This window comes from Vigna unguiculata, chromosome 2 (assembly GCF_004118075.2).
Source record: "Vigna unguiculata cultivar IT97K-499-35 chromosome 2, ASM411807v1, whole genome shotgun sequence".
Classification (NCBI taxonomy): Eukaryota; Viridiplantae; Streptophyta; class Magnoliopsida; order Fabales; family Fabaceae; genus Vigna; species Vigna unguiculata.
The window spans coordinates 1,954,340-1,968,598 of NC_040280.1; the positions used below are offsets into that span (position 1 = coordinate 1,954,340).

Sequence of the window (14,259 nt, forward strand, 5' to 3'; positions counted from 1 at the left end):
TTGGTGTTCTTATCGAAAATTTATCTGGTTGATTTGAAACAAATTAGTCTAATTTTTGAAATGAGTGTGAGTTTTGATCTGTCACAAAGGGAAGTCTACTTGCGAGGATTCCGACACTCAAGTTAGTAAAGAGTATTTTTTTAAGTATGAGAGTAAAGAATGAGTATTGAATTAGATTACTCTTTGTGATTCAAGGTATTTATAGGTTTTCGTGGGTCTGTTAGTATGACAACAAATAAGATAAATTCAAGATATAATTAAAACCAGATTAACAAATATAATAGTTGGATTCAGTTTATTATAACCTGAATTCTGTTTATATTATCATAAATATCATTTTTCCCTAATTTTAGGGGTGCTAATGCTTCATATAGATCTCACACTAATCTCATGCTTATTGGGTAATTTTTGGCCTGACAATAATAATATATTTTAGGTTGGGTATGTACATAATCTCCTCGAGCTCAAAAGTTAATAACTTTTGCAAGTGAAGCAAGTTATTAAATGAACGAGTTTATATGTTGTTTTTATCTCCCTGTACTCGGTTTTATATGCTACTTTTAACTCTTGGACGAGTTGTATGTTGCTTTTAGCTCATAACAGGGTTGTACTCGGGCACTTATATCATCATGATTTTGGATGCTTAATTTATACTCAAATTTTTCGAGTCAGTTCATAATCGGACACTCATAAAATACTTGGAATATTTTCCAATTAGGTCCATGGTTGGACACTCATGCTCAGATTTATAGAGTTGTCACATGTTTTGACGCTCAAGCTCAGGTTTACTGAGTAGCCACATATTCAGACACTAGGCTCAGATTTACACAAGTAGTCGCATATTCGGACACTATGCTCGAATTTAGCGACTAGTCGCAAGTTCAAATGCTGGACTCAGATTTACCGAGTGGTCGCATATTCAGACACTATTGATGTACTTATGAAACATAAAGTTTATGCAGTGCCTCATTAGGGAAAAAAACCCAAGTGAAGGGAAAAAAGTACATGCTTATTTGTATCAATGTGCTACAACAAGAAAGTAAAAGCTAAATGTTTGAGGTATTTATGATGCCATGGGCCTTTTCCCGTACTTCTCGTATAAAATCCATCTCAGTTGTTGATTTCTTCTTCATGTGTGTCGAGTTCCAACATTTTCGTAGTTCGAACTTGTCCTGCATCAAGCAATTATCATTGGAATAATATAATGTGGACTAACAGAGTATATTTATCAATCATCTATCTAATCATTATCATGTATATCTCTCAAGATGTGATACTCTATATCTTTGAATTTCTATATCAATAAAAGTTTGGTGCATTGGATGGTATAACTCATTTTGTGTTTGGAATTCGTGTATGAATGGGAAATGAGTGATGACTTTGTGTAAAAGAGGCATGTGGAAATGTGTATGCAGAATTTATTAAAACAAAGGAAAACAAATTGTTTCAATGCAATTATCCACAAATTTTTTAATAAAATGTTATATTATAGTAAAATATTAATAAAAGAGGTGGAGTGTCAAAATAGAACTCTTGAGAGACATTGCAAAATTTTGATCATGAATGCTCATGGAAAGTAAGTGATAATCTATCTTTAAGCGAGATGATGATAATATAAAATGTGGAGATAGGATAAAGTTTTACCTAAGTCCCATGGTGAGCGCCAAATGTTCTTACTCAAAACTTACCTGGTTGATCCGAGACAAATGAGTCTAATCTCCAAAGCGGGTACAAGCTATGATCTACCACAAGGGGGGAATTCCACCTGCAAGGACCCCAACACTCAAATTAGTGAAGAGTATTTTTTAACTATGACAGTAAATAATCAGTATTGAGTTAGATACCCCTTGCGATTAAGGGTATTTATAAGATTTTGTGGGTCTGCTAATATGATAATAAATAAGATAAGCTCAAGATATAACAATAGATTAACATATATAATAACTGGATTAAGTTTATTATTATAAACTGGATTCTCTTTATATTATCATAAATATCATTTTTCCTTTATTTTACTATTTTTAACATTTCATATAGCTCTCACACTTTGATCACATGCTTATTGAGTCGTTTTAGGCCTGATAATAATAGTATATTTTGGGTCGGGTATGTACACTTTGGATAAAATGTTGTTTTCTCATCAACTTGGTAAATATTGTTGCAAAATTATTTGCTCATATTTTTAAAAATCATTGGCGAGTGGGTTTTCAATTGCATAATCACAAAAAGATAATTTAGGTAAGAAAGGAATACAATTCTTGGAATTTATGTGCCTTGTGTGCTACAAATGAAAAATTAATTCAACATCTTTTCTTTGATTGTGTGGTATCTTACCTTGCTCGTAATCTTTTTTTTTTTAAATTGTTAGGACTAATAACAACACAACATAACAAAACTTCACAACATTTTGATCTATTTTATATGTTTACTATGAATATAAAAGATAATAAGATTTAGAATGTTATGTGGGTTGCTATGATGAGAATATATGGGACTATAGGAATACGATTATATTTAGATATGGTAAAAGTGATGGTGAGGACTTTTTTGGGATGGAACAGTTAAAAGTTTGAACATAGTTGAGAAACAAAATATCAAAGGCAATTTTTTTATTACTTTGTCCAAAATCATGTATCCAATCAATCCTGAAATAGTTCAAAAGTGTGCTTAAAATAAAGGTCTTATATACTATTATTTTTTCTCTATGGAACCAAATTGTCCTGCAAGTTATGGTATTATTCTCCTACTACTTGCTGGAATATGATCCAATAATGATATAATGCACCACAATGTAGCAGGTACCTGCAAGTACTCTAACGCTCAAGTCAGTTGGAGCGAAATATATGCAAGGATAACAAGGATAAGATTGAGTTTGCATAGATTTTACATGTAGCCTGAACTACCTTTATATACTTGTTTTTTACTAATTATCTTTAGTAACGCTTGGGTTTTTCCATAAATGCTAATTAATGAATGTTTCATTGTAATTGTCGTAACGTCTTGAGTTAATGCGTTATCACGGTTACTATAGTTCCTACTTGCATATGTTTGACATACCTCTCTTAGACCGAGATATACTTGCTCTTAGGCCGAGATGTACTCGATTTGTATGACAAGTGTGGTTCTTACTGCTACACTATGAAGGTTGTCCTAACCAGTATATGTCAAGACCATCTTGGCCTAGATGTATCAGAGTTTACAAAATTGGTAGGTTGTCCTGACCGAGATGTGCCAGAACCATTTTGGCTTAGATGTATTAGGATCATCTTGGACTAGATGTATCAGAACTATCTTAAAATAGATACATCAGGAGCTTTACACAAAACAACTATACTATTGTTATTTTATTTTCATTCTAACCCCTACTACCATCAAGTATGCTATTTGTTATTTTGTTAGGTTCTCTAGGCACTTTGGATCTATCTAGAAAACGTAATACCGAAAAAGAAAGTATCTCTCGATGACTTTGTTGGAGAAAAAATAGATTCTATAGTGGTAGTTACATCTATCCTACAACTTGTATGCTTTTTGAACTCAGTAAATTCTCGAGGAATTACTACACCTTGCATCCTAGAGTTTTTTCCTCTTTTATTTATCCCCAACTCTTCTTTCCATATAAGAGACTTTTACATCCAGTTTTGCTACACTGCACAACATAGTATTGTACCCTCATACAAGAAGAATATTTTAGACTATAAAGTCTTATAGAAAAGTTAGAACATCCAATAGACTTAAGCCAAGAAGACATGAAAAATGGTATAGAAACATGCATTCATAGTGATATTGTAATGCATTTTCAGTGGTTAAGTTTTAGCAAAGATGTATGTGTGTGTCTGTACATATACATACTTTATCCCTTCACAGCACACCAGGCAGTAGCCATTACAAGTTTTCAGAAAACCCGATTTTCCTATCCTTCATTCTATCCCTTGATTTTTCCTACCCTTCTCAATTTATATCTATAACATTGGCAGATAGAATCTTTTCAAATAGATTTCTGTAGTATCTTTTTCTTGATATTTAAATTTTTTAATTTAAAGTAAGAAAATTTTGTAATTTTCAACATAAAAAATAAATAATAAAATCATTAACCTATGGATGTGTTTTTATAGCATATAATCTTATCCATCTTATATTTTCTTTTGTAAGGTTAATATAAAACAAACATGATCATTTTAGCAATAGGACCATGTTTTATATTCATTTATTTTTGGTTCTTAGAATTAATTTTGTGTGTATATATAACACAACTTTTAATATTTTATACACATTCAATAATATACATTATCTTTTCTTATATTTCTTTATTTTCTACATATCAAATATTTAATTCTTAGATATTTTAATTTAAAAATAATAAATTAAAATGAGTTGTTAATGCATAATCCATTTCACACATGAATATAATGTATCTTTCACTGGTAATAATCATGGAGTTTGTGCAATAGATGAATAAGAGTAATCAAAGTACACCACAACCGACCACAAGAAACACTTCAAAAAATTTCAATTAAGTTCTATCAATGTTAAATGTAACTATAATACGGTGCCTGTGGAATCATCGAAACAACATAGTGAATAGGAATGCCATCTAAGACGCAGAAGAAATATGAGTCTGGCTAAGGTATAAGATACCCAAAGTTAACTTTTTGTATTTGATCTTACTCTCTCTCCAATTGAATATATGATCATTAGACTTTGCTAGAAAATTTGTAAAAATCAATGCATAACTCAGAAACCAGACAAAAAATGTATTTAGATAATTCCACCTCTGCGTTAATCTATCCAACATAAGCCATGTAGCTTATTTCTACCCTCGTCTCTGTAAGGCCCACTTATATTTATGCCTTATTTTAAAGGGTCTTTCCAAATCAGATGGGCCTAGGGCTGGCCCAAAGGATAAAACCCAACCCTAAGACAGCCCTAACTCACTCATTCTACTATTTCAGAAAACCTTAGAGCTACAGTCGTCCCCCTCTCCGCTAGGGTTCAGTCTTTGGCTTCCGTCGCACTTGTTCGAGCTAGTTTCGTTCCATGTAAATTGCCTTTCATCCCATACCTCTCTTGTTTAGCACTATTGCTTCGAGTCCTAACTAAGGTCGTTCTGGGTAGCTTCGTTTCATACTGTTCTTTATGTTTCTAGCTTGCTAAACTGCTCTAGGAGCTGCTGTGCTTCTTTGTTCGTACCCAAGAACCCAGCTGCTAGCCCTTTTCCAGGTACGGGAAGCTAGGGTTCACCCTTTTTATCGTGTGTGTTATGCTTGTGCTACTATTTTATCATTATAACATGTTTGGTGTGTTGATATGAACCTGTGAATGGCATTATTGAACTATTGGTGATCTGTTGGGTGTTTGCGCATGAGAGAGCAGTGGTGAGCATTGGTTTTCTTGCCCAAACGAGCATGTCTCGCCTAAGCGAGATTAACAGAGGCTCACCCAAGCTACTTCACGCGAGTAGTCGCTCAAGCGACCCATGTTCTTTTTGAGCGAGCGAATGTCTCGCTCAGGCGAGAGGGGTCTCGCCTCAGCGAGATCATGCGTGAGGTTATTGTTCCCCCTTTTCGAGCCCTCGCCTAGGCGAAGGGGGCTCGCCTGAGCGAGACCCTTCAGCCTGAGCGAGGAGTTGGGCGAGGGTAGTGTGGTGTTCGGTTGTTTCTTTGTTCTTGGATGATTGGAACTTGCTTGGGTGTAATTGTTATGATAAAAATATGAGATGAATGGTTATGTATGAGTGATGTGATTCATGGATGGTGAATGATGGGTTTGGTATGGACTTGGCATGTAATTTAAACGAGAAGGATGGTATCAAAGAGACATGGTATTGATATGAAATGCTAAAGATGAGTTGGTATGATTGAATGTTTGGAAACGAATGAGGATGGGTTGAAGGTGGATGGCATGAGGTTATGTGTATGATATGCATTACTTTATTGATCGAGTATGTTTGGTCTGTATCAGTGCGTAATTCCTTAAAATCTCTAGGTGAGATTTCAAGGTAGTGCTTCAGTGGTCAGGACGTAATTTCATGGCCCTTGTTAGTGGGTGTCCATGGTGGTGCCCCATCTATATAATTTGGTAAGGATTCAAGGTAAGGTTGCATCCTGACACTCTAAGGAGTCAGTTAGTCTCATTTAGAGCGGACTGACTCTTGCGGTTAGAGTAGTAAGAGGCCTGAAACTCATTAAGGACTAACCTTGTGTGTGTGGGATTAAATAATTGTAACACTTGTAACACATAGCTCGGGGGTGAGCAGGGTAATCCACCACAAGTGCACGCATTCGTTGAATCTGACCAGATTATATGTATCCGGATGAGTCGAGTCGAGTCTTAGTGTATTGATTGGAAGGTCATAACATGCTTAGATGATATATGTACATTGGACTGTGAAAGTATATTTGATTGCATGATAAAATCTTTTTGGCTCTAGCTTACCCTTTGCTTGTTTGATTGCTCTAGATGTTGTTCTTCTACTCTTGCGATGATCATCAATTTATTGATGGGAGCAGATGCGAGAGGTACTCGTGGTCAACAGGGGAGAGATGATTCCACTGCATAGTCTACTTGGGTTGGACTTCATGTTCTTATTGGGCTGTTCTTTAGGGCTATGGCTCATGTACTAGTATGTCTTTTAGATTTCTATATGATTCTATTAAACTTTATAACTTGTTTATTTTTGGGCATCATGGTGTGCCTTGGGTTATAAGGAATGGTGTTTAAACTCCGAGACTGCGCTAAGATATTATTTAGTGTGATGCTTCCTTTAATTTCGTTTATTAAATTAAATAGGGTGTTACATTTATGGTATCAGAACGATCATTCCTTAGGTCTATGGACTTGGATGTCCGCTTGGCTTTCTCTGTGTCTCTCTGAGTGTTTTTAGTTAAAATCATGTCTTATCAAACCTAACCAAGTGATTTCCTGTGTGCTAGTGAACGATGGCACCATCTCGTAGGACTCCGTAATCCTCCTAGGGCGATGTGCCAGATATCGCCAGAGCAATCGAGGAGTTGGTAGCTGTTATGACGCAGCAAAGCACGACGATGATGCAGCAACACGAAGCATCCATGCAGTGACAGGCAGCGTCGCTTGAGCAGCAACAACTGGTGATGCAGCAGATAGAGGCTGCTAGGGTAGCTGCTGAGGATGCCCGCTGGCAGCACATGGAGGCCCTCCGCCAACTAGAGGAGAACAAGGCGGCTGCCCCTATGTTTGGTCCTGAGCCACGACCGCCAGCCAGAGAGTGGAGTCTGGAAGACTTCCTGAAACACCATCCAGTGAAATTCAATGGGAAGACTAGCCCGGATGCAGCCGATCAGTGGTTGAAGGACCTGGAGAGAATCTTTGACGCGAAGATGTGTCCAGCAGATAACAAGTTGGCTTTTGCAGTCTATATGCTCACCAGAGAAGCTGAACATTGGTGGATTAGCATGAAGTCCATCATGGAGGAGCGAGGAGAGCCTGTGACTTGGGAGGCCTTCAGGGGGAAGTTCCTCTCCGAATACTTCCCTGACAGTGTGAAATATGCCAAGGAGGTGGAATTCCTCAAGCATCTCAACCGCTTCTACACCTTGCCACTCGATGAAGAGTGACGATGTCATAAGTTTGAGAATGGTCTCCGCAGCGACATCCGCTTGATGGTAGCCCCTCTATCCATCAAGGAGTTTGCTACACTGATGGAGAAAGCACGAGTGATGGAGAAGATGAAGAATGAGGTGGAAGGTCAGCGCCCACAACAGCCACAAAGGATAGGTGGCCATCTGTGTCCAAGCCCAGACATGAAGAGCGGAGGAGACTATACGACAGACCTTACCATCAGCCTCAGGGGTCTAGGAACTTTTCTCCTCAGTAGGGTTAGGTGTAGTGTTATATATGTGGAGGTCCCCACTTGAGGAGCGCATGCCCACGCATGGAAGGTTACCGCAGGTGCAAAAATTATGGCAAGGAGGGCCACTTTGGGAAAGATTGTCCCACGCTTGCTAGGGCAATGACACACCCTCCATTTCAGACTCCCCACCAGCATCAACGGAGAGACAGAGGCAACAGGCCGCAAGCGACAGGCAAAGTGTATGCCATGACCGGGGCGGAGGCTACAGGCTTAGGTAACCTGGTTATGGGTTATTGTTTGATTGCTGGGATGAGATGTTGTGTATTGTATGATTCTGGAGCGACACACTCCTTTGTGTTAGATGCTTGTGTGAAAAAGTTGGGTCTACCGGTGTCTGAGCTGCAGTGTGAACTTGTGGTGTCTACTCCGACGTTAGGTTTGGTCAGGACGTCATCCTTATGTGCTAGGTGTCCGATTGAGGTAGAGGTACGCAGGTACAAAGTGAACATAATCTGCATGCCCCTAAAAGAGTTGGAGGTGATCTTGGGGATGTATTGGCTCTCTACCAATCGCATTCTCATAGATTGCCGAGAAAAGAGATTGATATTCCCCGACTCAGAGGAGCTTGAGTTGTTATCGTCCCAAGGGGTTATGAAAGCTACAAGATAGTGCTCAGTGTTTCATGATCCTTACACATCTAGAGGTGGAGAGAGGAGAAGAGGAGTCTATCATACCGGTGGTACAAGAATTTGAAGACGTATTCCCAATTGAAGTACCTAGGTTGCCTCCCAATAGAGAGGTAGAGTTTTCTATTGACCTAGTGCTAGGAACAGGTCCGGTATTGTAACATCCCGTCAGGATATTACAAATTTAATTAAATAAAATAGATAAAACAATTAAGCTGCAATTAATAAAACCTCATTTCCCAAAAACTTGGGAAATTTAAAACGTTTGATTACTTCCAATGAAAAACCACAATCTATAGTTTATAAAATTGAACATAATAATAAAGCCTCTCATAAGAGTTTACAAGATATTTCAAATCAAAATAATACAAAACTCCTAGGCTTTCCCCCACTTCGCGGCTAAGTCTCACCAGCTCCACCTGCAATATCATCTGCTTACGTGTACCGCGTACACGATCATCGCCAAACACAAGCAGATAGGGTGAGCTAAAAAGATAACACATGAATATATATAAATCAATCATATATATATATATATATATATATATATAGAAAAATACTTCAAAAGAAAAATCCTTTCTTTTATCCTGCATGGCTACAACCATGTATGATGTCATTTCACCTCAAAAGAACCTCCTTCTCCTCTTTCACATGGTCACAACCATGTAATATCCATGCACATCAAGGAAGCTTGTCCGTTTCCTACCACATGGCCACAACCATGTAATACCAATGTACATCAAGGAAACTTGTTCCCTTCCTACCACATGGCCACAACCATGTAATACCAATGCACATCAAGGAAACTCGTCCCATTCCTTCCACATGGCCACAACCATGCTAGTAGAGTTCTTCATCTTCTAGTGAGTATCTCAAGGTGCCTTGCTGCCACACCTATCAACCACAACCGATAGAACACATGCGGGAACCATGCTACGGATCACACACCATAATGCCAGGTGGAGTTCCAAATACGAACATAGTTCGTAACGTCCCAAGACTACCAAACTCGTCAGCTAAATATTGAGGACGGCAATCCATCTGGACCCATCCGTACTGGCCACAACCACCACACTCACACCGGCAACACTCGCCAACCCGAGCCACAACTCAAGAGTTCCTCGTGTTCATCCACTATCCCGAGCCACAACTCAAGGGAAGTCATTCCGGGCCACAACCCATAGAATGCCACGTGCTTAACCCCTATCCTGAGCCACAACTCAAGGATACGTTCCGGGCCACAACCCAAGGAACACCAGCAAGCCCACCCTTGAGATATCTTTAGAAGCCTTATAGACCACACATCACCATTCAAACACCAATCAATCCAATACGCAAAATTGATTGCCTTTAGACCCATCATCCATCCATCCTTTACTTAAACTTTCAGCTCTCGCCTAAGCACTCTAGTTCATCTCGCTTAGGCTAGGTTACCTTGCCTGAGCGAGCACAACGCTCAAAACAAACCTCGCACTCTCGCTTGAGCGAGCCTTGCTCGCCTGGGTGAGACCACCTTTTGCCTAGAGACCAACATCTCTCGTCTAGGCGACGAGTTAAACTTAACAGCAAGGCCTTCCTCGATTTCTCGCCTAGGCGAGAGAATCTCGCTTGAGCGAGATACTCCATCGCCCAACAATTTACTTTGCGCTTGGGCAAGAGAGACCCCTAGTTCAAATCCACCACAAGTGCAAGCATCCGCTGAATTCGACCAGATTATATGTATCCGGATGAGTCGAGTCGAGTCTTAGTGTATTGATTGGAAGGTCATAACATGCTTAGATGATATATGTATATTGGACTGTGAAAGTGATTGCATGATAAAATCTTTTTGGCTCTAGCTTACCCTTTGCTTGTTTGATTGCTCTGTATGTTGTTCTTCTACTTTTGCGATGTTCATCAATTTATTGATGGGAGCAGATGCGAGAGGTACTCGTGGTCAATAGGGGAGAGATGATTCCGCTGCATAGTCTACTTGGGTTGGACTTCATGTTCTTATTGAACTTTTCTTTAGGACTATGACCCATGTACTAGTCTGTCTTTTAGATTTTTATATGATTCTATTAAACTTTATAACTTGTTTCGTTTTGGGCATCGTGGTGTGCCTTGGGCTGTAAGGAGTGGTGTTTAAACTTCGAAACTGTGCTAAGATATTATTTAGTGTGATGCTTCCTTTAATTTCGTTTATTAAATTAAATGGGTTGTTACAGTCTCTTTGGAGGTAAGGTATTGTATTTTAATTATGATGAATATTATAATATATGTTGAGAAGCTTATAAGTACAGACAAATGTTTTTGTATAATCATAGTAAGTTACTTTTTATTGAAATTAATATATATATATATATATATATATATATATATATATATATATGAGTTAACGAGTACTATTGTCGCCAAGCTCATATAATTCTTTATTAAAATATGTATAAAGTTAACCTTGCATAATATATTGAACAAATTGATTAATAATAATAATAATAAATAATAATTAATATGATGTTTAATGTATTATATCTTGATCTTTTAATTGCTTGCATGTAGAGAAGAGCATTAATAGAACATGCAGTTATGTGTTTCTCTATTTAAACAGACATGATTTTGTTTCTCAAGATTCTTTCACTAGTGCAGAATTCCCATTTTACCTCGCCTTATATGCCTCGGTTGGCCAAAAACCGAAGCATATAATGGCGCGGTGGCATTTTTGCAATTAGAGCCAAGTTTTAGGCCTCGGTTCTCCAAATACTCGAAGCCAAAGAGCGGTATAGGCCCCGGTTCGCTCAAAACCGGTGCCAAAGAGGGGTATAGGCCTCGGTCCAGTAGGACCCGAAGCCAAAAAGTGGCTGGAAGTCAGGGGTATAGGCCTCGGTCCAAGGAGACCCGGTGCCAAAAGGGGGTCAATTGCTTCAATTTCTCTAACAACCGAAGCCATAGGGTTTATTTAGGGTTCAAAATTCACAAAGCCTTCTTCCTCCCCGCGCCGCCTCTGCAATTCCACTTTCTCTCTCTCCGCGAAGCCCTTCCTTCACTTTCCCTTTCTTCCTCCTTCACCGTCCGCATCCCGCGCCGCCGCGCGGATGGCATGGTGGTGGTCACGGACACGGGTGCAGGCAGGCGTTGAAGACCGTTCGAATCTGGCTCGCGTGCGGTTGCAGGTCCAGACAGCGTTGAGCGTGACGCGGTGGCTTCCATGGAGGTTGGCCGTGGTTATGGTTCGTTGCAGGTGGCGCGGTGGCTTCCATGGAGGTTGACCTCTCCTCTTTCTCTCTTTCTCTCTATAACCTGCTGCTCCAGCCACCCACCACCACCATGCGAAGCTCTGCACCCACCAGCCACCCACCCTTTTCTTCGCTCGACAAATCTGCCGCCACCATGGCCTCCTCTTCGACGCCGTCCCATCGCACCAGGGCCACCGTCTCCACAAGCCGTCGCCGGTGGTTCTTCTTGCAAGGTCGTGACAAGCTCTCGCCAGTGGCTCTTCTTCGCTCGACAGGCACAGAGCAGAGAAGATTTCTTTCTATGAAGTGGTGTTGTTAACACCAAGATCTTCATCTTCACCAACCCAAGATGATGATCATTCCCCAAACCAGGAAAATGGGGTTCCATGCTTCACTTCCCCAGTCAATCTCACGAGCCCAAGTTGTCTTCGCCGCAAGAAGCTCTTCGCGATTACTCCAACTTTCGCTCTCCCTGATGAATCTCAGTTATAGTTCTTGCAGGGTTTTATGAAATCCTAGTTTTTCATTTGTTATGTGTTTTTGTTTTATTTTGAACTGTTGTTGTGGAAAGTGGGTAATATTTTGAACTGTTAAATATCTGATATACACACATGATTCGTCTGTAATATTGTTGGTTTCTGTTAAATCTTTTTTCATGAACTGGAAAGTGGAAAATGGGTGAATCTGAAGAGAATGGGTTTGTTGAGAATGGGTTTGTTGATGATGGATGGTTGCTGATGGGTAGTGACGGGGTATATGGCCTCGGTTCTTACCATAACCGAGGCCAAAGGCTCTGCGAAATTTTTAATTAAAAAAAATATTGTTGAACCTATGGTTCCGGTCCCTCAGCAACCGAAGCAGAAAAGTGTTTTTACGCCTCGGGTGATAACCGAGGCCAAAAGGTACCCCCTTTTGGCCTCACCCCAATATGTCTCGGTTCTAAAACCGAGGCAGAATGCCAAAAATAACCGGAGCCAAAAGCCCTTATTACACTGGTGTTTGTCTGATTTTGAATTACCTACTTTGCATGCTCAATTACCAATTGATTTGTTTTTATGTTATTTCTTTTTAATCTGATTTTTCTATTTTATTAGAATTCGGTTAACTTTTGTGTACTTTAGAATCCATGGTAACAATAAATTATGAGAATAGAGAATACAAAACTTGTCCTTTATGATATAAAAGAGATGACCACAAATCACCAGTAATAATCGGTATGTCTAGTCTATTCAATATGATGGATGAATTAATTATGTTATATAAATTTTAAGTCCAGAGATTTTTGTAGTTATTTTTAGTATTTTCTTCTATTATGATTTTAATATAGACTTAGTTAATGTATTAAAACAATTAAAATATTTAAAAATATCAAAACTAATGTAAAAGAAACAGATAAAAGCACAACAACAAAAAAAAGCAATAAAAAAGGTCCAAATTCATGAACTTTAGGTCTAAGTATTAATAAACAAATTTTGTTAGCGTTTTAGCATGTTGATAGGACATTAGATATGTAAACTCTTCTCCTAATGATGTGGAAGTTACAACTATGACCCAATCCTTTCTAGGTTCTATATATTAGATTACATGTTCTACCATAATAAAGGATTGTAAAAGTGGTTTTGGAAGAATGTATTTTGTTCTTATTATATTATTATAGTTGTTTTCTATGAAGACGTTGATCTTGCATTTATTGGCCTATTGTTCGTTATATATTTCATATTGAGTGGTATTTTCCCTTTTCTTAATTAAGCACATAGTTTATTTTAGGCTTAATTAACGTTTTAGTCCCTTTGTTGGTTTGGTTCATTTTGATCCCTTATTATTTTTTGATTCAATTTGGTCCTCTAATTCTGTAAAAGGTTCAATTTGGTCATGTCGTTAAGTTGATGTTAACACCATCTTCATACATGCCACGTGTCATTTTGTGAAATTTTCAATTTTTTAAATTTTTCTAATTTTTTTAAATTTTCTTTTTAATTTTATTGAAATTTAAAAAAATAAACTACCATGTGTCGCTTTATGGTTGTGACACTTATCAATTTAAGAATTTTTCTTCTTTATTTTTTATTTTTTATTAAAAAAAATATTGTCATGATGCAGGTCATTATTGTGCCACGTGTCAAACTAATATTGGTTATTTTCAATTTAATCCCTCTATTTGAAAATTTGATTTAATTTAGTCTCAATTTTTTACTTAATTCAATTTTTTCCTCTCCAATATGAGACCAAATTAATAATTAAGCTTAATTACAACTTATATATTTATGTTAAAATAATATTTTATCATTTATACATCAAATTACTCCCTAAATACTCATGTTATTTTATTTCTTACATTTTTTCACTTGTAATTTTCACACTTGAAATTTTGTACATATGTAAAAAAAAAAAAAGAATAGTTAGGTGGAGTAATTTGATTTATAAATATATTAAAAATTATTTTAACATGTATAAATAAGTTTTAATTAAGCTTAATTACTAATTTGATCTCAAATTATCGAGGACAAAATTGAATCATTTTAAAAAATTGGAG

General features: G+C 37.8%; 1 protein-coding gene across 1 annotated transcript; it reads left to right on the forward strand.

Annotated features, from left to right (window-relative positions):
- Positions 1-7,906: 7,906 nt before the first annotated feature.
- On the forward strand, positions 7,907-8,494 carry LOC114173613. Its single transcript, XM_028058102.1, has one exon. The coding sequence runs from the start codon at positions 7,907-7,909 to the stop codon at positions 8,492-8,494; it is 588 nt and encodes a 195-aa protein (XP_027913903.1).
- The last annotated feature ends 5,765 nt before the right edge of the window (positions 8,495-14,259 follow it).